This window comes from Monocercomonoides exilis, assembly GCF_001643675.1.
Source record: "Monocercomonoides exilis strain PA203 chromosome Unknown scaffold9-1957334, whole genome shotgun sequence".
Lineage (NCBI taxonomy): Eukaryota > Preaxostyla > Oxymonadida > Polymastigidae > Monocercomonoides > Monocercomonoides exilis.
The window spans coordinates 1,073,116-1,099,125 of NW_027150554.1; the positions used below are offsets into that span (position 1 = coordinate 1,073,116).

The 26,010-nt window shown below is 34.1% G+C and overlaps 7 protein-coding genes across 7 annotated transcripts; 2 read left to right on the top strand and 5 right to left on the bottom strand.

Moving 5' to 3' along the window:
- Positions 1–8,838: 8,838 nt before the first annotated feature.
- MONOS_14312 (uncharacterized protein) lies at positions 8,839–9,252 on the bottom strand (the record flags this gene model as incomplete). The annotated part of the gene is made up of 1 exon (XM_067867104.1): positions 8,839–9,252. One exon carries the CDS (start codon positions 9,250–9,252, stop codon positions 8,839–8,841), a length of 414 nt encoding a protein of 137 aa, XP_067732485.1.
- A 2,397-nt stretch (positions 9,253–11,649) lies between these two features.
- On the bottom strand, positions 11,650–13,081 carry MONOS_14311 (putative Capsular polysaccharide synthesis protein). Its single transcript, XM_067867103.1, has one exon. It carries the CDS (start codon positions 12,928–12,930, stop codon positions 12,043–12,045), a length of 888 nt encoding a protein of 295 aa, XP_067732486.1. The 5' UTR covers positions 12,931–13,081; the 3' UTR covers positions 11,650–12,042.
- Positions 13,082–15,355: 2,274 nt separating this feature from the next.
- MONOS_17199 (uncharacterized protein) lies at positions 15,356–15,967 on the top strand (the record flags this gene model as incomplete). Its single annotated transcript, XM_067870095.1, has 2 exons — positions 15,356–15,358; positions 15,452–15,967. The coding sequence occupies 2 exons, from the start codon at positions 15,356–15,358 to the stop codon at positions 15,965–15,967; spliced, it is 519 nt and encodes a 172-aa protein (XP_067732487.1).
- Positions 15,968–16,218: 251 nt separating this feature from the next.
- Positions 16,219–16,548, bottom strand: MONOS_14310 (uncharacterized protein; the record flags this gene model as incomplete). Its single annotated transcript, XM_067867102.1, has 1 exon — positions 16,219–16,548. One exon carries the CDS (start codon positions 16,546–16,548, stop codon positions 16,219–16,221), a length of 330 nt encoding a protein of 109 aa, XP_067732488.1.
- A 2,952-nt stretch (positions 16,549–19,500) lies between these two features.
- Positions 19,501–19,908, top strand: MONOS_14309 (uncharacterized protein; the record flags this gene model as incomplete). The annotated part of the gene is made up of 1 exon (XM_067867100.1): positions 19,501–19,908. The coding sequence occupies one exon, from the start codon at positions 19,501–19,503 to the stop codon at positions 19,906–19,908; it is 408 nt and encodes a 135-aa protein (XP_067732489.1).
- Positions 19,909–19,944: 36 nt separating this feature from the next.
- MONOS_14308 (uncharacterized protein) lies at positions 19,945–20,617 on the bottom strand (the record flags this gene model as incomplete). The annotated part of the gene is made up of 2 exons (XM_067867099.1): positions 19,945–20,193; positions 20,363–20,617. The coding sequence occupies 2 exons, from the start codon at positions 20,615–20,617 to the stop codon at positions 19,945–19,947; spliced, it is 504 nt and encodes a 167-aa protein (XP_067732490.1).
- A 371-nt stretch (positions 20,618–20,988) lies between these two features.
- MONOS_14307 (uncharacterized protein) lies at positions 20,989–22,170 on the bottom strand (the record flags this gene model as incomplete). The annotated part of the gene is made up of 3 exons (XM_067867098.1): positions 20,989–21,161; positions 21,284–21,737; positions 21,946–22,170. The coding sequence occupies 3 exons, from the start codon at positions 22,168–22,170 to the stop codon at positions 20,989–20,991; spliced, it is 852 nt and encodes a 283-aa protein (XP_067732491.1).
- Between the last annotated feature and the right edge of the window lie 3,840 nt (positions 22,171–26,010).

Genomic DNA, 26,010 nt, shown 5'->3' on the forward strand with positions numbered 1-26,010 from the left:
GAATTTATTTCCATTTATTTTTCATTGCATATAATCACAGGACCAAATATATAAAATTGCATTTTGTCTCTTAATGGGTTCATTTTTGGAGATATGGTATTTCAAATATAGATCCAACCGGGCTGGATCAGTGATATTGATTAATTTATCCATGCTACTGCAATACTTGATATTTCAATAAAAAGTTATAGAAGAGCTGTGGTATGAGATTTATGGACATAGTATTGCTTTTGTTTCATTGTTTATTGTGAGGTGATATGCAATGTATATGAGCAATTATATAAATAAATGGTTGAATACAGTACTATAGTCCTTGTTATAGATAAATCGTGAATGTGTAAGTAGTTTGATAAATTAATGATGAGAAAACTGATGTATAGGTCCGGTCGATCTATATTTGAAATATCATATCTCCAGGAAAATTGATAGTTTTAACCATGTTTTAAGTCAATAAGTATTATCAGCATTGTGAATTGACATGTGGGAATGAATGCGTGTATTGAAAAATAATTATCAATATTTTTCTTATAACAAAGTTTAAAAAGCTGATGGGAAGAAAGAAGATATATGCAACTGTTGAAGAAGCTAAGGAAGCACAACAGAGACAGATAAAACAGTATCAGGAAAGATGTAAGCAACAAACAAAGTATTACAAAGAACATGTGTCTGAGAAACAGAAGAATATAATAAAGATTCTGAGAAGAAAGATAATAGAAGACGAGGATGTATTAGATGAGATAATGAAAAGAGTGGAACAAAAATAAGTGGTGAATGCAATTGTGCGTGAATGAACGTGAATATTTTTATCAATTGATGTTAAGCTGGGTCATTGTTTGTTGGTTTATGTTTGACTTTTTGAACACACCATGGTAATACATCACTGAATACAATGAATTCGAGAAGAGGTGCAAATGACATGAAGTAAATTAACAGTGAGCATATGACAGGGAGAGTCGGGTTTGTTTGAATACAAATCAGAACACAAAATGGTAGGAATAACATGTAGTGAAAGAACAGTATGTTTACAATATCGTGCATGTGGTATGTTTGTATATGTGTTTTAAAATTAATTAAAAATAAAATAAGGAATCTGCGTTGTTTTGAGTGTGATTGCATTATGTCAGTATATTATGTCAGTATATTATGTCAGTATATTATGTCAGTATATTATGTCAGCGACTTACATAAATAATATTGCATATATTGTCATTAGAACTTGATTGATTTGACTGCATCAAGTGGCATTAGATCGGTCAACATCCAATGAGATCGATCTAATGCCATTAAGATGCAGTCAAATTGGATGTGACTCAGTCACATCCGATCATTTCCATTCTGGGTTTCAAGATCAAAGTATTTTTTTTTTTAAAAATGATAATAAAAATTGATAATTTCCGTTTTATTTTATATCATTTTGATTGAATTAAATAATTTTTCACTCTAAATAGTTTTTTTATTTTGTTAGTAATAAAAAATTGTTGATATATTTCGGAAAAACCTAAAAATTCTAATTGTTTTTGTTTGATATTAATTATTGATGATTTATAAAAAATGATATAAGAAAATTTCATCTCATTTTTCAATATTAAGAACTAGTTTCATTTGTTTTTCACATTTCTCAAAAATTTTCAGAAAAAGAAAAAATACAAAAAAGAAGCTTTCGAATCATATATTCTTTTTATTTTTCATTCGAAAGAAAAAATATCAAAAAATGATTGATTCATAAACACATAACAGTCAAGAAAACACAAAAAGTTTAATTTTTTATAAATGTTGAAAATTTTTCAAAAAAACTGAATATGAAAATGTTAATAATGAAATATATTTACAGTTTCATCTCGATTTTAGTTGAAAAAGTTCGTTGCAGAGTCGCAATGATAAATAAATCAAGTTTTCAAATTGCTGAATTAACTAAAGAAAACAACAAAAAATCAAACAAACATCAAAATAATGTATTTTAAACAATAACATATTGAAAATTCAATGTTTACAAACTTGTTATAATAAAAATATTAATAAAACAAAAAAATGCTCGATCACAATTCGTGATCATAAAAATCACAATTTCGCCCTTTGTGAGATTGAGGGAAATTCGAAAAAAATTAGCAAAATTCGATAAACCAGACAAAATTGATTTGACTGAGTCACATTTTCGCGACTCAGTCAAATCAATCAAGTTCTAATTAAGACTGCACAGTTAGTCTAGTGGTATGGTCAAGTACCTTGTTAATGAGAGGTTACAGGTTCGAGTCCGGGTCGAGCCAATAATGTTTCTCAAAAACAAAGTATAAGATCCTTGTGGGCTGGCCACCTACATGTCCACTAAAAGCTGGAGGTTATAAATAATGGTGCATCTGTTCCAATAATAACAATTACAATAACAATAACAAAAAAGCTTTTAGGAGCTTTCTCAAGAAACCTCCAGCTCAGCTTGAGTTTTGCTATTTTATTTGTTAACCACATGTTACCTAATTGAAGCGTGTATCCTGAATTGATTATAAACGATAAGTAGTAATGTGTTTGTTCAAATAGCTGCATGTGTGGAATGGGTTTATTCAACAAAAGTCTCAGGTCAGAAATGTCACCGGATAAATTCTGTGTGGAGAAAATGTTCTAAAACCCATTCCAGAAAGTGTCACCGGATAGTGTGACCAACTTCTTGAATGGAGAAAATGTTCTAAATCCTATTCTAGAAGTCGGTCACTGTCACCAGAAGTGTCACCGGATGAGATTTAATCCAGTGACAGTACTTCTGACATGGAGATTTGCTCATGAAACTCCGCACCAGAAGTGTCACCGGTGTCACCGGATGAGGACTCTTCGGGTCCGGGGTATATGTATACACAAATATATATTTAACAATATATTTTTAACAATAACGTTTATTGACGTATACAGTAAATAAACAGTAAATAGACATATACACTTTCGAGATACTTTCATGAGTTTATTAACGTATACAGTCTAAACCAGATATAATCACATCTGTTTTTGCAGGACTTTTTGTGACTATATCCGATTGTGAAAATATCCGATGCTGCTTAACACAGAAATAAATAATAATTTATAAATAAATATATTTATTCTTGGTCAATTTTTAATTTTTGAAAATTCTTCATTAAAACGCATTTTTCAATAGAAAAAACAATTATTAATGTTTCATTATGTTATTCAGACTTATTTAAACATTATTTTGAAAAATGGATTTTTTGAATTTTTTGATCAAAAAACCGATTTTTCAATGAAAAAATCATCCATCATAATTAAAAATGTGACTATCTCTTTTCAGCACTGTGATTATATGCGATGAAAAATGAATGAAAAATAGGCCAAAAATGTCGGTGCATGGAAAAATGTGACTATAAACGAATGTGATTGTATTTGATGTGATTATATCCGGTTTTGACTGTACAATTTATGAATAAAACTGGTAAGATATACTGTTTATTGTTATAATATTTATGAAAACTACTGGTAAGATAAATATAACAATAATATTTATGATAGTTACTGATGTTCATTAAAACTTATAATCATTTCTATTAATATATTTTACGTAATAAATCAATTACTCTCTGTTTTATATCTCACATAAAAATGAAGAAGCTCCATCCGGTGACACCGGTGACACTTCTGGTGCGGAGTTTCATGAGCAAATCTCCATGTCAGAAGTACTGTCACTGGATTAAATCTCATCCGGTGACACTTCTGGTGACAGTGACCGACTTCTAGAATAGGATTTAGAACATTTTCTCCATTCAAGAAGTTGGTCACACTATCCGGTGACACTTTCTGGAATGGGTTTTAGAACATTTTCTCCACACAGAATTTATCCGGTGACATTTCTGACCTGAGACTTTTGTTGAATAAACCCATTCCACACATGCAGCTATTTGAACAAACACATTACTACTTATCGTTTATAATCAATTCAGGATACACGCTTCAATTAGGTAACATGTGGTTAACAAATAAAATAGCAAAACTCAAGCTGAGCTGGAGGTTTCTTGAGAAAGCTCCTAAAAGCTTTTTTGTTATTGTTATTGTAATTGTTATTATTGGAACAGATGCACCATTATTTATAACCTCCAGCTTTTAGTGGACATGTAGGTGGCCAGCCCACAAGGATCTTATACTTTGTTTTTGAGAAACATTATTGGCTCGACCCGGACTCGAACCTGTAACCTCTCATTAACAAGGTACTTGACCATACCACTAGACTAACTGTGCAGTCTTAATTAGAACTTGATTGATTTGACTGAGTCGCGAAAATGTGACTCAGTCAAATCAATTTTTGTCTGGTTTATCGAATTTTGCTAATTTTTTTTCGAATTTCCCTCAATCTCACAAAGGGCGAAATTGTGATTTTTATGATCACGAATTGTGATCGAGCATTTTTTTGTTTTATTAATATTTTTATTATAACAAGTTTGTAAACATTGAATTTTCAATATGTTATTGTTTAAAATACATTATTTTGATGTTTGTTTGATTTTTTGTTGTTTTCTTTAGTTAATTCAGCAATTTGAAAACTTGATTTATTTATCATTGCGACTCTGCAACGAACTTTTTCAACTAAAATCGAGATGAAACTGTAAATATATTTCATTATTAACATTTTCATATTCAGTTTTTTTGAAAAATTTTCAACATTTATAAAAAATTAAACTTTTTTGTGTTTTCTTGACTGTTATGTGTTTATGAATCAATCATTTTTTGATATTTTTTCTTTTCGAATGAAAAATAAAAAGAATATATGATTCGAAAGCTTCTTTTTTTGTATTTTTTCTTTTTTCTGAAAATTTTTGAGAAATGTGAAAAACAAATGAAACTAGTTCTTAATATTGAAAAATGAGATGAAATTTTCTTATATCATTTTTTATAAATCATCAATAATTAATATCAAACAAAAACAATTAGAATTTTTAGGTTTTTCCGAAATATATCAACAATTTTTTATTACTAACAAAATAAAAAAACTATTTAGAGTGAAAAATTATTTAATTCAATCAAAATGATATAAAATAAAACGGAAATTATCAATTTTTATTATCATTTTTAAAAAAAAAAATACTTTGATCTTGAAACCCAGAATGGAAATGATCGGATGTGACTGAGTCACATCCAATTTGACTGCATCTTAATGGCATTAGATCGATCTCATTGGATGTTGACCGATCTAATGCCACTTGATGCAGTCAAATCAATCAAGTTCTAATGACAATATATGCAATATTATTTATGTAAGTCGCTGACATAATATACTGACATAATATACTGACATAATATACTGACATAATATACTGACATAATGCAATCACACTCAAAACAACGCAGATTCCTTATTTTATTTTTAATTAATTTTAAAACACATATACAAACATACCACATGCACGATATTGTAAACATACTGTTCTTTCACTACATGTTATTCCTACCATTTTGTGTTCTGATTTGTATTCAAACAAACCCGACTCTCCCTGTCATATGCTCACTGTTAATTTACTTCATGTCATTTGCACCTCTTCTCGAATTCATTGTATTCAGTGATGTATTACCATGGTGTGTTCAAAAAGTCAAACATAAACCAACAAACAATGACCCAGCTTAACATCAATTGATAAAAATATTCACGTTCATTCACGCACAATTGCATTCACCACTTATTTTTGTTCCACTCTTTTCATTATCTCATCTAATACATCCTCGTCTTCTATTATCTTTCTTCTCAGAATCTTTATTATATTCTTCTGTTTCTCAGACACATGTTCTTTGTAATACTTTGTTTGTTGCTTACATCTTTCCTGATACTGTTTTATCTGTCTCTGTTGTGCTTCCTTAGCTTCTTCAACAGTTGCATATATCTTCTTTCTTCCCATCAGCTTTTTAAACTTTGTTATAAGAAAAATATTGATAATTATTTTTCAATACACGCATTCATTCCCACATGTCAATTCACAATGCTGATAATACTTATTGACTTAAAACATGGTTAAAACTATCAATTTTCCTGGAGATATGATATTTCAAATATAGATCGACCGGACCTATACATCAGTTTTCTCATCATTAATTTATCAAACTACTTACACATTCACGATTTATCTATAACAAGGACTATAGTACTGTATTCAACCATTTATTTATATAATTGCTCATATACATTGCATATCACCTCACAATAAACAATGAAACAAAAGCAATACTATGTCCATAAATCTCATACCACAGCTCTTCTATAACTTTTTATTGAAATATCAAGTATTGCAGTAGCATGGATAAATTAATCAATATCACTGATCCAGCCCGGTTGGATCTATATTTGAAATACCATATCTCTGCTATAGCTCCTCATCTCCAAACCGCACTCCTCCTAATCTCCATTTTAATTGCAACCATCACCTTCATTGCTGTTTGGGCCGACCCAGGCACTTGGATCATCGAAAAATTCTTCTGTTTCGAAATATCTCCAGCTGCTCCCTCTAGTGAAATTATTTATGGTAGAAAAGGCATGCAAAAAGTGAAACATGCAAATATCTCTTTCGAAAGATAAACAAATTTATAGATATTTTTTATTCAGAGTCGAAAAGATAACATTATGATTCGGAACAATGTTACTCACAGGCATTCTCCTTCCACACAATGTTAATCTTTCAACACTGCTACGACATTTTTCCAATCCGGAGTATGGAATAAGGTGTTACAAACAATTTTCATAAGAAGAAAAAGCCTTTGTGACGATTTATTTTTGCCTAATTTAGCTTATAGACTTGCTCAGCAGCCATGATCTCTCTCAAATCTTGTTCAACGTCAAAGATGATTCAGTGCACAATGCATGTGACATTCATAACAAATATTATTTGAAACTTTTAGCTTTTTTAACAGATTAACTGAATAATCAAATTAATGAATGAACTTTCTGTTATCTCTTTTTTTAATGAAAATACTTAAAAAAGTGAGAAATGATATTTACTAAAAGAGAAAACGAAACATGAAAACATAAAATTTATCGAGCTTTCTGTGAACGAATAACTGAAGATAGAATGAAATGGATTATTTTATGAATAAAAAAAGTTGTTTGAGGCAAGGAGCAAAAAAAATGATGAAAAAAGATAAAAATCATTGTTTAAAGATAATCCACAAATTATTTGACAATTTCTGTGAACTTTCCACACAACTCCTACTATACCACAAGCCACTTCTATCAATTTGACTCCCATATTTCATCCTTTTCCTTCTTCTCTCTTTCCTTCAAGCTCAATTATACCAAACGATCACATCCTTTCCTCTCACCTTCTTTCCAAAAGTTAATTCTTTCAACTTCTCTCACTGAACAGCTCTTCACTTTTTGCTGATACTCCATAGGAAGTGTGCCCATCCAGAATCTCCTCCGCTTTTCTCGCTCAGTTCAAAAAAGCTCTTCCATAACTCGGTATTTTCCCTGCTGCTCACCACTCCTCCTTCTTTTTCAATATTTTTAATCTGCCTTTCCCGATATTATGTCTCCGAGTTACGAATCTGTTGTTGACTCCATAGTCATCGTCAACAATTTCAACAAGAGTAGGTTTATCTCCCTCAAGCAATTTATAATCCTTTTCATTTTTCCAGCACAACATCTTCAATGCACATCCGCATTTCTTTGCAACTTCTTCTTCTTCTTTCGATTTTTCATAAAAACCAATAAAAAGCCAATATCTAGCAATTTAATATGGTTTATCAAACATGTTTGACCATTCTATCTCGATCTATTTGTCCAAGTCCTGATTGACATTCCAATTCTTTGCTCTAATTCTTTTCTTCTTTCCAACTTCCTTACACAAACTTTGAAACATCTGGAAAATTGCGCATTTCTTCATTAAATTCTTCTCCTTCAATTCTTCTTCAGGTCTTTTGTGTCCATTTCTTCCAAACCTTCAGCCCATCCATCCTCTTCAAACGTTTTTTTTATACAAAGTCCATTTTTCGCTTCATTCTCTTTCTCATCAAACTTTGATTCTTTCCTTTCAAAAACAAAGTTTTATCCGCGATTGAAAAAATCAATTGATTATCTTGGAATTTTGAAACAAAAATTTAAAATGTGCAAAGAATTATATCATAACAAATAACAATAAATAAAAATTAAAGTGCATGAACCTATGAAAATAAAAGCTAAGAATTATTTTTCGATACTAAAGTTAGACATGGGATTTGCATGTTTATGCTTGAAATATAGGATCTTTTGAAAAAATATCAATTTAAAAAGAAAATAGCAAAAAATTATTCCTTTTAAAAATAACAACCACAACACTGCCTCTACTGTAATAACATTATGAAATTGCCTTTAACTTTTTAATGTCAAGAAATTGTATTTAAATTTCTTTATGATCAATAAGGAAATATTATTGGTTGAGAAAAAAAGAAAAAATTTCAAGTTTTTGATGGAAGAATTTTAACTTTTTCCATCAGCAGTTAATTTTCAATAATTATAAGAATCAATTCCATGTTAATAAAAAAATTTTAAAAAGCCTTTCCAAACTGGTACAAAATAGACCTATGCCCTATCGAGCTGCACCTTCCACCTCGTTCCTCATTCATCACCAAATCATTCATTGTAATTGCATTTGTTCCACATCTTTCCCCAAACTTCCTTCACTTCCATCGAAGTTTTTCCCAAAGATCCATCTTCTGCTCTTCTTTTGCTCTCAAGCTCTCCTGTTAAATGCTATTGGTTGGAGAAGAACTGCACACTTCAGATTCCACTGAATGCTACTTGCTTACACCCACCTCAGCATCAGCCTTCACAAACCTCAGCCGACTCAGCCCAAGCGCCTCCACAACCAGCGGCGCCATCGCTGCTTCCTACTCCCCCTGGCTCTTTTTGATTCTTTCCACTAACTCTCTGTGCGCTGCCGGACAACCTCCTTTCATCTCCTCCCCTTCACCTTCCTTTGCCTCTTCGAGCTCCTCCAGCACCTCCAGCAAAAGAGCCTCATCTTCCGTCCTCAACCCCGTTTCCTCAAATTCCTTCCCCACAATATCTTCAGCTTCACGCATCGTCACTTCGTCCTCAAACTTCATCTCCACACGCCTCGACTGCGGAGATCGCAACACCAGATGCACAATCGCTGATTGAAGCAGCGATGGGTCAAACAAATCATAGATCAACGGGAACGCATTCACATCTGCCGCATCAAAGATCCGCTTGCTCCCCGACTTCGTGCCCACCGATGCTGCAAGTGATGGAAGCAGCACCATCAGCGGAACTGAAAACATCGATTAAAGATTCTCATTGAGCACTCACAACACTCCCATACATCACCGCCCTCCGCGCAACTTCATTTCTCTGCAGCATCTGCAGCTCTTGCTGCGACAGCAGCATGTGCTGCGCATGCACCCAGACCACATACAATGTTTCAATCCTATGTATCATATCGTCTTCATCTATTGCAGCAGTTGATGTGTCAAAAGAGGCAGCCGAGGGTTATTCTGTTTTGTGGATTTCAGGAGCCGTTGAAAATAATATTGATGAAGAAAAAAACCTATTCCTCAAGAGAATTTAATCTTCACATGGTAAAAATTATGGACTTTCAAGCTTTTTTTGCACAAAGCATGAAAAAATTGCTTCACTCTTAACTTTATTTCACTTTCCCAGATTTTTTAATAAATTTATTTTTCACGTCTGAAAACAAACGTCATTGATATTATAACATAACGTTTTGTGACATCAAACGAATTTCAAAAATGGACCCATTTTTATTGTGTTTTTTGATATGAAAAAGTTCATCGAAGATGCATTATATTTTAATGAAAATACCTGAAGTCAAATATTTTGTCCCACATGTTTTCTTCTTTTGCACCACAATCGATAATTCAGAGCTGAGCAACAAGAACATGTTGAAAGGTTCAAAAAAGAAAAAGGAGGAGAAAAAGAAAAAGAGATTCAATTAGTCAAATCAATTGATATAATGCTTTGATTGTTTCATAAATGAAAAGAATGATTACCGAAGCAGTATCAAATCATTATCCCTTGTATCTTCTGTGAAAATTTTATTATTTTGACTCGACAAGAACTTTTCAGTTTGATTTTTTGAAGAATATTTTCTTTTATACGAAAATTATTGTTAACAACCTGTTAATTTGATGTGAGAAGAAAAAGCAAAAAAAGCATTTTGCAGAATGAAGGCCTTTAAAACAAGTGGTGAATATTCTCTATTATTTTAACAAATCATTTTTGAATGTTTGCAAATAAGAGTTGATTTTTTGATGTTTTCCTTTACTATTTATTCATTGTTCAAAAGCTTAACTTGAATGAATGTGATTTGTTCTTATTCTATAAGAAAAAACAATAATTGAAAAAACAGAATTTCCTTTATTCCTTTTTGATAAACAAATATTGTGAATACGAAAACTTGAAAAATGGATTGTTAAAAAACAAAAAACAAACTTGCAGTTGCGCTTCCAACGATTGCAGACATGAAAAGATATCTTTTCACCTTAAAGATATTGTTTTCGAAGTGGTTCTTTCGCAGCAAGCTTCGTTGCAAGGTGAGGTTATTAGCGCAAAACACAGTACAAATGATGCAATGTGAAATCTCCAAATGAAGAAAAAAACATTATAAAATTTTCAGCATCTTCTTTGAAAAACTCAGAAAAATTGCCTTTCAAAACAAATCTGAAACATATTTTGTATTTCCATAGTTTTCGAGAGAAAAAATAAGCAAAGTATTTTGTCGATTTATTCTCCTAATTTCAAATGAATCAGCCCTGAAATATGTCATTTGTTATTTATCAGAATTAAATAATGAAGATCAAAGGATGAAAATATCAAACAGGCTATTTTCCGATTCTTCTCTTTATTGAATTCGTTCCTGACCCATTGAACATTTTCAGATGCCACTGCTTGACACTGACTCCATTGACGTTTTTTGATCAAAATTATCCACCTTCGTCAGTTTAGTCAGTTCCCCTTAATCAAAAAATCGATAAAAAAATTTTCGAAAACTTCAACTAATCGTTTTTTTAAAAATAGTAATTATTGTGAATTATGAGGCTTTTTGAAATTATTCTGTTATTAAAAACATATAAAGTCAAAATTTTTTTGAAAAGTTCCTTTTGTTTAATTTTCAAAGAAAATAAAAATTTCGTATTTCGATCAAATTTCTGTTCCCACTCACCAAATTTTGTTGTAATGAAAACTAAACCTTAACAATGTTATTATTACCATTTTTGTGAAATTTCGTGAGTGGGAACAAAAATTTGATCGAAATACGAAATTTTTATTTTCTTCGAAAATTAAACAATCGAATTTTTCAAAAAAATTTAAACACAAAAATCTTTGATAATTTTTCTGACGGGATTTTTTTCCATCGCGTCAGTCAAATTTCGCTTTTTTTCAAATCAAAGTCAGTCAGTCACTCAGGCTATTTTTAGAAAACAAATTCATCAAAGTTTTCCACAATGCTCTATTTTTTCACATAAAATAGGTTTGAATATATTTATTTGCACAGTGAAAAAATTTGATGGATTTGTTGATAAAAATTATCAAATAATGTCTATTCTTTTTTTCTCAGATATAACACATTCTCGACTCTTCTGAAAGAATATCTCATTTAATGAAATTTTAGCTTTATAAATTTTGTTCCGCATTATTTTTTCTAATATTTATCTCAACTTAAAAAATTTTCTGCATTTATTTAAAATGAGAATGTGAGACTAATGATGATATGATAGAAGAAAAAATTTGGAACGAATGGTGGTTTTATAAAAAAATAAAAAAAATAATCCCAAATTTCAATAAAAAATAATATTAAAAATTATTATTACAACTAATACAAAAAGAAATAGGATAAGAAATAGAAATAGAAAAAGAATAAGAAACAGAAACAGAAAAAGAAATAAAAATAGAAAAACTGATGCGCTTAATTGATAAATTATTCTCTCACAAACAGTGAAAAAAAATAAATAATATAAATATAGCAATAACCAAGAAAATAAAAAAAGCTTAAATACAAAGCATAACTGACTGTTATTTACAAAATAATAAATAATAGCATAACTGAAAATCTAAATAAAATCAACATCAGGGAATTTCACTTTCCCTCTTGATCCAGAATAAAACTTGGTGATTGGACTCTTCCGTATTTCCGGATCATTTTCCCACCTATGCGCCATACACCAGCCATCCCAATCACAACCTATAGCCAGCTTGTAAAAACTCTCTTCCGAATTCATCAGGATAATATTTGGATTTCCTTTGTATTCTCTTTGTATCACCGTCTGAAAACATACATAAGGAGCAAAATAAGTTCCAAAGAATTCAGGCTCGGTTTTTGTTGCAAATTTGTGAACAACATGGCTTTTTATAATTATTCCGCTGTGAATGCGATCTTTCATGTAAGGTTCAATCCCCATTGACATCATTATCCTGAATTCTCTTAGTACTTTCCCTAAAAGCGGGCTTCCCTTTGGCGCCATAATAAACCCCAGTTCAATGTGATACATTGGAGGCCAATAGCTATTAAAGCCGAGCAGATCTGCTTTAGCCTTTGTCAAATTTCGATAGCAATCTTCCAAAAAAGTTTCGTTGTGAACATACGTCGTTGCATCCATCCACAGACCTCCGTATTGGTAAAGTAATTGAAGGCGATAAAAATCAGCTTTATTTGCTTTTGGAAGTGTCCTTAATTTGTGTGGAATTGTGCTTCTGTCCATATACAAATTGATTGTCGAATCTGTAACGAAAATCAGAGTAAAAGTCGGAACTTTTTCCTTCAAGTTGTGTAGAAGATAGCGTACTTCCTGATTCATTTCTCCTTCCCAATAAAGCCATATAATCTTCGGCAGTTCATACGGTTTATCGTCTTTTAAAAATGTGGTCACCTCAAAAAAAGAGGCTCCTATCAGTAATGCAATTGCAGAAAGTAATAAAGACATGCACATATGATGACTCATTTTGTCTTTCAATGATTCTTGTAATCAGACAAAATTAGTTCACACATTTGTAAATAAAATATCATTTACAAATGCACATATAATTTTCACAGAATAAAATGAACAAAAAAATTTGCACACTTCAAAAGCAGCTTCAGCTGAAAAATTCGAGAATGATCATACATGATCTCTTGTATAAGTCGTGACATTGTTGCGTTTGAAGAATAATGAATCATTGTTATTGTGATATAATAAAGTTAAAAAAATATAAAATAAAAATTCAACAATTCCAAACAAACAGAAAGAAACACAAAACAATAAGTTGAAATAATCCATAAAATGGCATTGCCAACGTTGTGCTCAAATCTTTTTCACAGAAGCATAAATCTGTATTTCTTTCAAACTTTAAAAGAGCTTGAAGATTCGAGAAAATATCTTTGCAATTGCAAATCTTATCACACATAACAAACCAATTATTTACAAAATATTTCTCCAATTGGATAATTTTGAGCAAAATTCATTACCATGTACTCAAAGGAAAGTCATTGACATAATCAAAGCCCAAACACGAAATTCGTCTTTTCCCCAACATATTTATCTTTGTTGTCCAAATGCAATAATTGGATTTCAGACAGATCAAATTGGACTTTAGCAAAAAGAAGTCATTGTCATCAGCAATTTCGTTAGCCTTCACATTCCAAAAATTTTCACTGGAAGTTACTGAGATTGAAATTATTCTGCTGATTCCTCCGATTCAACAAGAATTCCCAATTTATTGAAATTATATTTCGTCTTCTTCGCCTTCTTCAAACAAGAAATGAATTTCTTATTTCACTTTCCTGAATTAAACAAGATTCGTCTGATTGCATTTGTTGGTACCATTGGTGCTTAACCCGCACCCAGCAAATATCTTGAAAATCGAGATATTTATTTTTGCTTATCACAGTTGTTCATTGATAGTGAATTTTATTGAAACTTGTTCAAAAAAATATAATAATTTTTTTTATAAAAAGACTTTCAAAAAATCGGATTTATAATTTTTTTATTTAGTAAAGAACTTTATCGATATTTACTGAAAAAGAAAAAAAGAAGAGTTAAAAAAATATTCGCGTGCTTGTTTGTTAATGTGTTTACAAATATCTTTATTAGTTTTTTGGATTTGAAGTATTAAACAACAAATTTCCCTTTTTATTAAATTGATTGAGCCCATTAAGATATGAAAAACGAATCGAAAGTTTAGCAGCTGCTTTGAAATAGGTTTGTGAAAGTTATATCAAATGTTTTTCGATGAAAATAAACTTTTGTTTTCAAAGAAACCAGAAAAAATTGTTGTTTTCGATATAATTGATATCTTAGATTGATATATGTTTTATTTTGATGTGATTGATGAAAAAAATGATGTTTATTTTATTTTATAACTTTTTATAATAGAGTTAATTGTTTTCATAATATTCAAATTATTTTTATTTTAATTCACTTTATTGTTTTTATGTTTTGAAAATCAAATTACAAGCTGCTTTTTTTCACTGATCAGGAATCATATTGCAGATTCACTATTTTCATCAATATATCGCATTATCTTTGACCTATAAAAAGCATTTATCAAGTGGATAATTTCATATTGCATGTATTGTCCAAAATAAAAATTTCCTTAAAAATTAGTGATCATGCAAATGAATGTAACTGCGTTGTTCCAAATGAAGATTTTTCATTTGCATATTGAAATTATCTTTATTAAACATGTTTTCATTTTTCAGTTCATATAGTTTTCTTCTCATATCACTTGTATTTTTGAGCTCTTTTCAACTTCTTTTTTTGTTAAATTTCGCTTCTTTTGAGCAAAGATTGACCAATCATATCATTCAAATTTCTTGAAACAATTTAATATTGATCATTCTTAAATAATAATTTGTGAAAAACGAAATATGCCAAAGATAAAAATATTTTTAATCTATTTGTGAGAAGATTTTCTTTTGGAACAATTCAAAAAACTAATTTGGAAAATGTTAACATTTGTCATAATTTTTTTGAAAAGTGACATCAGATCAAAAATCTGACCCATGGAAGTTAATTTATAAACACTCCGTTTCCATAATTCAAATGAAAAAAGGTGACTTTTTCCATAGTGTTTGTTGGTACATTGCAAACGTCTTTGTTAGAAAAAACAATTTGAAACAAAAAATTATATATCCAATTATTTGATCAAAATTAATATTTTTGTTATTCAATGAAAAAGGGTTTTTCTTGATTATACTGTTTAGCAATTGTTGATTCATGAAATTTTCATAGTACGTATCGATTATTTTTTGAGAATATTTAAACGATAATAAGAATTTTTGTATTGTTTAAAATGGGAATTTTTCATTGCTCATAATGAACATCAATGTTTCATAGAAGCTAATATAATTTATTCAAGTCCAAATAGACAAAGTTATTAACAAAATTGATGGTTTGTGATTTGTTTGTTCTTTTATGTTAATAAAATTTTGGATTTATTTAAATTAACTGTTTTGTTGCAATATTCCCAATAATGCAAATGAAGCCTTTATTCAGCGCTGCCCTGTTATCTTTGCAACGTCTGCAAATGTCAGGATTGGGCGTCTCGACTTCCTCTTCGACCCATCTTTTTCGCACACGGGCCAGTGCTGTTGTGTGCCACACCGATGGCCACATTTTTCTCTTCTTTGTTCATTTTGCTTCCCTTACCGTTTTGTCAACCACGGAGCAAGCTGAACATCCAGCATTCCTCAACTACTCTTTGCTAGCCATCGAGAATGGTCACTTGATTGAAGATAACAGCTACGTCAAACGCCTCGCGTTCGCTCTCCCGCGTTTCCTTCTCTCCGCTGTTGACCGCATCTCCTTCGCAGAAATAAACTTTCAGCGCCTCCAGATGTCAGTTAGCGTCTTCGAGTTTCGCAGGTTCGGGAGCTCCATGGAGCACAGCGTAGGAATAGAGCGTCTGGTGTTTTCGCAGGGAGGAATCCTCTGCCTCCCCTTCACAGCCGAAGAATATTTTGCCTTTTCCGGTTCATCTTTCCCAACTGAACAAACATAGGTGCCAGCGCATCCTTCGGCTCGTCTGTACTTTTTGTGTCTTCTCCATCTGAGTATATTTCCCCGAACAATTGCAACTACATGCAACGTGATCCATCCTCTGTCAGCGAATCAAAAGAACAGACACTCCAAGGAAGTTATGTGAGTGTAAGGAATGCGCCCTAACTCTCGCTTATCGTGTGATTTATTGAGAGAGCTCACATAGAATGCTCTACAATACAAACGGAGACAGCTGAGACAGCATCTCCTCTTTCATTTGTACAACACAATAGCAGCTATCAGCGATCTCACCGTGGCAAACGCATCAGATGAGCGTTGTCTGTCTCTGGAGGTGCTGTCCGCATCGACGATGCAAAGTTTGTGGGCAACAGCCCCTCTATGTGTAGCAACGTTTCTGTCAGCAGCTATCTGTCTGCCCGCAGGAACATCGCCTGCTCCGATGGGGGGTCGCTGATCGAAGAGAGTTTGAAAGAGGAAGACAATGCGAAAGACAACACCTCCCTGTGGATGCTGGACAGCAAATACACGCTTGCCTGCATCCCCCACCAGAGGCAGTCTCTCTTCTTTATCCCAACACTCCATTCCACCTAAGAGGTGAAAAATGAAACAAAGAGCGAGTTCACAATCACATTCAAGGGGGAGTTTTTTATCCTGCAATTTGTCATTCCGGCTGTAAACAACCATCGAAACAGAGGTTTTGCTGAATCTGTTGGAGTTCGATGCGAAAGGGATTGTCTAGGAAAAAGAGTCCATTGAGATAATGCGAGAGAGCATTCTTCGAGAGGCGTTAGCGGAGGCAAAGGCGTATGCGTGTCTGCTCTTTAGAAATGCTGATGCTCCCTCGGCCATAGAGCCTTTCATTCTGAAGAACACAAGAGAGGTGAAAACAAATAGAGATGGGAAACTTGTACAAGGAGGAAAAGAAGGAAAATCTTATTGATTGTTAATTGTGATTGCTTGTTCGGTCTTCATAATGTTGCTATCTTTAATTGTTGTTCGATGGAGAAAGGCAAAGAATGAAGCAAAAAAATACAAGGAGATCGTTGATGATAACATCAAAAAGGATACGAATGCGTTTGAGATAGTGACGATGGAGCCTTCTTCAGAAGAGAAGTGGAGGAGAGCAGAGAGGGAGGGAGAAAAAAAGAATGAAAGAGGATAAAGAGAGAATATATGAGAAAGCTTGGGACATTCAGAATCATCAGAGTATTTTTTGGCTGAAAGTTGTTCGACTGAATACATCCTGGGGATAGATTTATACAAGATTCCAAAATGTTAAGTGGAAAAACAGAAATAAGAAAAAGAAGAAGAAGAAGAATTAACTCTGAGCGAAGTTTTCAGAAGAGTAGCTTCAAACCGTTGGTATGAACATGAGTCATCAAAAGACGAGAAGGAAAGAAAAGATATTTTGAAGATTCAATTTGGTTGAATTGTTCATTTATGGAAAGCACTCTGTATCACGCGGACAACTATTATAGTTATCGTCACCAGATAATTCAGTCAGATCCAATTCCCACGATCGCAAATCAGTCTCAAAAACCTCAAATGCATCGATTCCATCCAGAATCTGCCATTTTCTTTTCCCTTCATCTGCTCTCTCTCTCTCTCTTCTCCATCAACTCTTTCAGTTCTTCTTTTACATTATCAATGTCAAACAAAGAAAACGACATCCTTCCAACAACTTTATCTTTTTCGGAGCGTGCAACATTCAAACTGGAAAAGATGAGAATGAAGAAGCAGAGGCAAAAATGAATGCAGAAGATAAAATTTAACAGAAAATCAAGCATAATCCAAGCACAAAGACATAATAATAAGATGTCACACACCATATAGAAATGACAGAAGTTAGTGAAGAGAAAATAATCCTCGAATTTCTCTGCAACCAGCTCGCATTCAGTCTTTATTCGGAGCATTTTTATGTGCATCTTCCAATCTGAAGCATAAAGTCGAAGCAATCGAGAAGCAGAAAGCAATGGAGTGAGTGATGTTGAAAAAGCTGCTCAGTATGCTTTTATATCTCATTCACTCCACATAGCAACCGCAAGCAATTCACTTTCAGGCACCGCATCGGGCTTGTCGTTCTCACTCCAACTACTGCTGGCTACCCTGCACTACTTGCTCCTCAATTATTTCAGAAGGAGACATGCGCACACTTTTCGAAAGGGGAACAATAAAAAGATGTGTGCGAAGTTGGCGAGGAGGATAGAGGCGATGACATGGATGGAGTGGAAAATGAAGGATGAAAAAATGATAACTAACTTGAGCATAGTCTCAAGCTTTAACAAAAGCTGGAAAAGCCCTCTTGCAAGCTGCAATGCACACAACATCAGCTGTGTTCAGTGTAGACACTGAAGAAAATGTCATTCAATCTCACTTAACGTGATTTTGTTTACTCACTCTTCTGAAGTCATTGGAGATAAACCATCAAAACATCTTACATATAAAGAAGACCTCACAAAAAAAAATTGCAGAATAAAAATAAAAGAGAAGACGAATATATCGATAACCTTTCATAAGCTCACTCCACAGAGGGAACAACCTGAGGGAAAATATTCAAGACGATTATCAGACTCTCGTCAAACACGCTTTAAGCACATTGTCAGGCTTCTTATGCAAAATCCGTTTTTTTGTCTATCCCTTCATCTGCGACGTTTGCTGCTTCTTCTTCAAGAGATTCTTCTTCTTCTATATTTCTCACATTTTATTTGAATTCTGTAAAAAGAAGACAACGTATTCAAAGATTAATAAAATGTTTGTTTCGCTCGACAAGTTCATTAAAAGAAAACGAAGGCAATAATAAACAAAAAATGGAAGATGAAACAGGTTAATGGACAGAGCGGAAGCAAGTATCGAAGAAAAATAAAGTGCATTTCAAAAGAAAATAGAGATAATTTGAATTAAAGAGATAAAAGAAAATGAAAAAATAAAAAAAAGACTTATTTGATGATTATGATAATGCCGATGAAAATATGGTCGGAGAAATCTGAGGATCGATCAAGCCAAATGCAGCCTCAAAGGACAGCAACATGTTATTGATCGCCATCACCATCTCACTCGAAATCTGTTTGTGCTGTGTTGAAGAAGCAGATTAATATGAGAAATGACAAGATTTTGACTCCTCCTCCCTCCCTTTATTGTGCCATCTCCTTGTGAAACTGCATCACTTGCTGCCCATCCTCCAGTGGCAGCCCAAAGCGGATCGCCCTTTCCACATCGTTCTACACAACTGTTGCTCCACTAGCTCCACAACCAGCCGCACCATCCACAACAGCGCCCGCCGCCCTTCTTTCTTCCCCACCTCCGGCTGCACACTCTCCACACTCCACCTCAGCACAACCTTTTCCCTCATCTCAGCCGACACCAACGAAAGCGCCCGCATCTATTCGTCAGGAGTTTGCTTCCGCAGTGCAAAGTGACAGCTCACAGTCTTTACAACCGCAACGTTCTCAGGCTATGATAGAGGCTCTCGTCGGTACGCAGCATCGCACACGTCCGGCTGCCGCTGGTACAGCTTCATAAAGTCGTTGTCCTCATATGCCCACAGTACCAACACTTAATATGGCAGACAGCACCAAAACAGCCAACACGCGTCTTCGAAGATCCTCAGGGACAGCGCTAATAGCGTCTGTGGATTGCACATGCAGAAGAGACTCCACTTCATCGTTCGCATTGCCTCAACAAGCCACACCAATTGACGATGATGTTGCTGAAGATGATGAAATCAGTGGATCTTCACTGCATATCGCATCTGACTGCGCATTCATCGCCTCTTTCAACCTCGCAGCTTCTTCCTCAGATGTTCAGCTGCAATCCAAGAAACACATACGCTTCTGCCTCCCCCTTGTCCGACTTAATCTCTTCCAACTCCCCAAGAAACAACTTTATCTTCTTCCCAAATTCCCCTTCAAGCACAATGTTGACACACATCCGACACATCCGTAACGACAAAGTCAAGAAGTCCTCTTTCTCTTTCATTGGCTACTGCTGCTGCTCACCTTCAAACAGCACCGTGTTGCAGTACAGGAAGTCATACAGCTCGCATCCAGGAAACTCCTCCGGCACATTCTTCCAAACAGCCGCATCTTCGCAAAGTCCTTCCGGAACAGCTCCACTTCGCACACCATCGCCCACCGCGCCGCCTCGCTCTTCTTCTGCGCCGCGTGCTTCTCCCCCAGCCGCATCCACAAAAAATCCCCAAAACAACTGACTTGGAAGTACCCCATCTTCCTACCCAACGCTGCCATCGCTCAAATCTGCTAATATCTTCTCCGCATATTCCCTGGATCATTGACAGCGTCCACGCCAGCTTCTATCGCAGTCCTGTCTTTAGCTACTACTGACTCAGCTGAATCGGAATAGACGACTTATATATGTGCGACATCCGAAGTACATAAACCATTTCGTACGCCACTTGCCCCAGCACACTTGACACCGTGCTCATCAGCCGCTTCATCTCTGTCTTCCCCTTTTGCAAAGGCTCCCCGCCTGCCACAGACAACCCTGCCCCAGATCCACCAAAAAGCGCAGCAGATCGCTCCGACTCTTCTCGGTCTCTGTTGTCTGTCGTCTGCTCAAGAAGCATGTACAGCCGCTGCACAATTATCGCCTTCCCCACTCCTTTTTCTTCACAATTTGGAACAACAGCTAGCATCCAGTCCTTTCACTCTTTCGTTAGATCTTCACACTGCGATAGAGGAAACCCATACGGCGCACTCTCATCTGTTTCTTCTCCCTTTTCACCTTCCTCAGCTTCATCGTATTTTCCGACTCAACTTTTGTTCTTCCTCCTCCTCGCAACATCATTGTTCTTCTCATCTTTCTCCACTGCCCCGCATTTATTGCCACCTCCAAAGTCCCCAAGCCCAAACTGCTCCTCCAGATCATTCACCTCCCCAACCAGGCGCGGCACTGTCTCTTCATACGACTCCTCATTTTCTTCTAATCCTGCTTCTTTTGCGCAAGCGCTGTGTGCTGCTTCTCAATCACCTCCTTGAACAGCGCCTTCTGCTCGCTTAACGTCTGCTACTGCACTTTCGACAGCGCAATCAGCATCTTCGTTTCCTTCTCCATCTTGTTCATCTTCTGCTGCACAGTTGCATCTGCTCTTCCACCACCTCCTCCACCAAAGCTGTTTGTTTTTCTCGCAACACTCACCCCGCTCCCCACTTTTGCAACAATCCCCTTCCCATTCAGATCTGGTCCAAGCATCACAACACTTCCATTTTTGTTGATCTCTGTTAACTTCTCCTTTCACTTTTCATGCAGCCCCAACGGCAGAATCAACAAAGCCAAAGATGGAACCACCCGCCACACGCACAAATTAATGAAGAAGATGTATCAATTGTAACCCCCGACCAGCCAGTTTTCACTTGACATCCATACTCACCACTCCTCCTTGCTGAGCCCAGCACTTCTTCTCCTTCACCTGCTTCACCTCTGCGTTGTGCTTCTCGCTCAGCTGCAGAATCTTCCTCTGATTCATCCAGATGATCTTGCCCTTCTCCTGCAGCTGCTCTACCAGCCCGCTCACCCGCTTCGCATCCTTTTCCTTTTCCAACTTCTTCTTCTTTTCTTTCTTCCAGCAAATTCAGCACAATCGCTGCTGGAGGCAGGACTACATCCTCCATTCTCATTCCTACCATCCACGACCCTTTTTCCACAATTTCCACAACTTCGTGCCCTGCAACCCCTCGCACCATCACTTCATCGTCCAGCTTCACCACCACATGCCTCGACTGCTGCGATCGCGATACCAGCCGCGCTATTGCCGACTGTAGCAGCGACAGATCAATCAGATCGTTGATCGAAGGGAGTGCATTCATGCAACCTTCACAAAATTCTGCTTTCTCCCTAACTTCATGTCCACCTACGCTGCAAGCTACGGAAGCTGCCCCACCAGCTGAACCGAAAGCATCGCCAAAAGCACCACGTCGTGCGCACACACAACACCCCCATTCAGCAGAGCCAGCTGCGTCACACCACAATATATCCCCGCAGCGTGTGCAGCGCACACGGCAACGACTTCTTTTGATTTGCACACACCTCACATTCTTCTAATTCAACAATCCGCAGCCGACTTTCGATGTTATCCATCGTTGTTGTTGAAGTGATAAATGACGCCTCCACCATTGAGTCATCCGAAGGGTCAATCGTAGGCGCTGATGATGAAGATGAAGATGAAGATGACTTTTCATCTTCTGTCATTTTCTTCTTTGTGCTTTTTCACCTCCGAAACGGCGAATATAACCTTCATGCTGTCCAAGTTGAAGATGGAGAAGAAGACAAAAGCACGGAGAGAAAAGACGACTGCTGCGCTGCACCAGTCACAAGAAGTTTAATGAGACATCTCGCACCACGTTAGCAGGCAGCTTCACTGGTGATATAAATACAACATTCACATTCTTATCAGAATGGTCGACCGGCAAAGAAAATCTGCTTTTTTCGTGTTATTTGAAAAGAATAAAGCGGAATACGTCTCAACGACGTATGGAGACGAAATGAAAAAGAGAAGAAAACAAGTTGTTTGATTCAAACTTTTTGAATCTTTATATGAGAATGGATTGCATTTTTGAGTTTGTAATAAATAAAGATTTATTTTGAAAAAAGTATATCATTCTGCATTTCAAAATGATAACATTTATTATTGCTCAATGTTGACATCTTTTCGAATAGCTTTCGATTGTTTCGAATGTAGATTTGATGTATTTTTCATGTTTGAAATTTTCTAATAAAAAATTCTATTATTCAAGCAAATAAAACTTTTTTTGTCTTTAACAAAGGAAAATAACAAAAAACCAAGTTAATATCCAAAAATTCAGAATGAATATTCGAACAGATGAAATGAAAATGAGGAAATAATAACATATATATCATCTGATTCAAACAGCTGGAAAGCATTCGTTGACAAAAGTGTATTATGAAATAAAGAAAAAATTTATATTATTTCAACTAATTTGTATCCTGTTTTTCTTTGTAAAGCGAAATAAATAACTATAAATAACATTTACCAAACTTAAATGGGAACGGAATGATCAAAATATATTGATCATTTTTGATCTTTTGTGGGACAAAATAAAAGTCGTGGAACTTTTCAAAAAAATTTAGACATTTTTTATGCAATATCGATGAATGTTGTAAACCTCTGCGTCACCCAAAAAAGAAAAATCATTCGTCAGTCACTTCGTCACTCAGTTTTTTTTTTTTTTTTTTTTTTTTTTTTTATATTTTTTAATTTTAAAATTTTAAAAAAAAATTATTAGATTATATTTTCTGTTATTGTGTATTGATTATGATAATGTTACAAAAAAGAAAAAATTTATATCGAAACCCATACTTTATTTATCAAAATTTATTGTTTGACTTTTGAAAATAGAAAACATTAAATTATGTTGAATTTTAAAAGCACTTATAAGGAATGTTATTTGCCAATGAAATAAATTTGAAAAATATATTTAAACATCCAGGGTTCCAACGGGAACAGAAACAATTTAAAAAGTTCAATTTAGTGGAAAAAACGTGATAGCATTATTCATTATCTTTGAAAACCGATGTTGAAATTAACAAAAGTTTGATCAAGATATTGCAATCTCTTTATCTATCCTTTTAATAGCATTTTATCGTTTTGCTTTTGTTATTAAATATCTTTTATTTTTTGCTTTCAAACATATCCTCAATGCATTGTTCTTGACTTTTTTCAACTTTTTCTTCTTTCTATTTCATCACCTTTTTTCTTCAGCAGTAAACAGAAAACAATAATTGTGAGAATTGCTTTCCCTTTTTTATGATTATCATTTGTCTTTTTTTTTAGTTCTTTGCCTCTCAGTTCTTTGACTGCTATTATTTTTCATTCATCATTCTTTTATCTTTCAGAACGAAATTCATTCATGCTGTAGAAGCACATCCTCAGCCTCCTCCCCATTAAATAATGCATCTTCAAAAGCAAGCCACTCTTTTATCCTGGGCGATGGCATTGTTTGAAAAAGTTAGCACTCAGCACCTTCGTGAAGAGCGTCTTTGATGCAGCCATGGTCTTTTCTACAGTAGCAACATTCGCAGCAGAGTGCAAACAGCGAGGCAGCCACTGAAGATCGTTGCACTTCGGTCATCGCATCACACACACATAAATGAATGGCTTCGCTTTCTTCTTCCAACGCAAATTCAGAATCTTCTTCTTCTTTCTGCGCTCTTCATTCCCTTAGATATTCATTAGAAAAAGCAAAAGAAATTCAATTGATATTTCAATATCTTCTTTTCCTTATTCCTCCCCCCACTTTTCTTTTTCTTTGTAATTGTTGTTATAATTGTTTTCTTTTTTCAATAAATCGAATCGGGGACAATTTCAGTTTGATAATCCTCGAAATTTGATGATTAAATTTGCACATTTTCCTTTCATCGTTTGCTTTGTCTTATGATATATATCGTTATGTTATTTGCTTCATTTTTCTTTTTATAATAAAATGACGTAAGGTTGACCACAATTTCAAATCAATTAATTGTTTTAAAAGTTATAAATAAAAAGTTGGATAAAAAATATTCAGAGTAATATGGAACATTTGCTTTTTTTGCGAAATATTGAATATGACAGAATCTTTCTATTTTCCCAAAGACATTATTCTAATAATCTCATGAATGTTTGAATAAATTTCAATATTTACAAAAAAACATAAATAAAATGAAATTTTCAAATTATATAAAAAATTTTCTTTTTTTATATTAAACGCGATAGGGTTTAATGCATTTGCTTCTTCGATGAACACTGAAGCTTCCTTTTCTTTTGCCTCTAATCTGTTGCATAATCACTTTTGATAATTATATATGAGAAGATAGATATTTATTCGCATGTCAATGATAAACCTGAAATGAAAATGAAAAGAACAAAAAGTTAAATTTTTTATTAAAGATGCAACAAGCTGTTCAAAGTGTCAATTGACAAACTCTGACGTCTTTCTCCCACAATTCTTCGAGCCCTGGAAAATAATCTTTCACAAAAACATTCGCCACAATGAAATTGGATAAGGCTGTATGCAAATGAAGGTAAACTTTGTGAATATCGCTTTTTCGAAACATATTTGAATAATAAATGTGTGAATCATCTTCAATCACACATTTTTCAGTTTCTTTTTTTTCCAAAGATCTCTGAAACAACAGCAAACAACCTTCAATTATTTCTCCTTTTTCTTGACCAATAAAACTTTGAATAGTCTCCCTAAAGCTGTAAACCATCCTCCCATGCCAATCTCCAAACACTGTATCAAAAATATCGAGCATCGTTTTCTCTTCCAGTTCGAAATTATGTAAATGAATTTTTTTACTGATTCAAATATCACAAGGCACGTTCCATCATCATTTTCAACATATTTCTCCTCCAGTTTATGAAAATCATCATTTGTTGAGCAACGACATTCCTCCTCCTCATCAATTAAATTGACAATTTTCTGTTGATCATCAAATTTTGTCTTTTTTTCTTTTTTGAAATGACGAGCATTATCCATTGAATTTCTTTCATCTAAATCTTCTATATATTCATCGTTAATTGCTTCGTTTTCTGCGCATAACAATCCGAATAGATCTTCATCATTCTCTTCATCTGATTCGTCAGTGTTGCTTTCCATCTCCATTGATAGTGAGCTTGTTCGAAGAGTTTCAATGAAATTAAACAAATCTATAACAATGCTGTTTGAGCTTTTCCGGATATTTTGTTGATCATAATCAAAAGGAATCAAACCTAATGTATCATTCATTCATTGTAAAAACTTAAATTCTTTAACTCTTTTGAGTTTCAAAAATTCGCATTTTGCTTTATTAAAATCATTCATGTTGTTTCTGAATAATAAATCCTTTCGAAAATACATCACAAAAGAGATAAAGTGGGCAAGATCATCCAAAAAGTGTTTAATGAGGCAAACTGTGTCTGGATCTTTGATTGGCCGATTTTATTTTGTCAAGAATTCGTTTTCATCAACATGGTTTTGTAATATAATTCTAGAACAATTTGTTTCAAAGATGACAAGTCACATAAAAATGACGTCAGTGACGGGAAGTTCC

Bases quoted from the DNA above. Each gene is read 5' to 3' on its own strand.
- MONOS_14311 (XM_067867103.1), bottom strand. From the start codon at position 12,930: ATGAGTCATCATATGTGCATGTCTTTATTACTTTCTGCAATTGCATTA.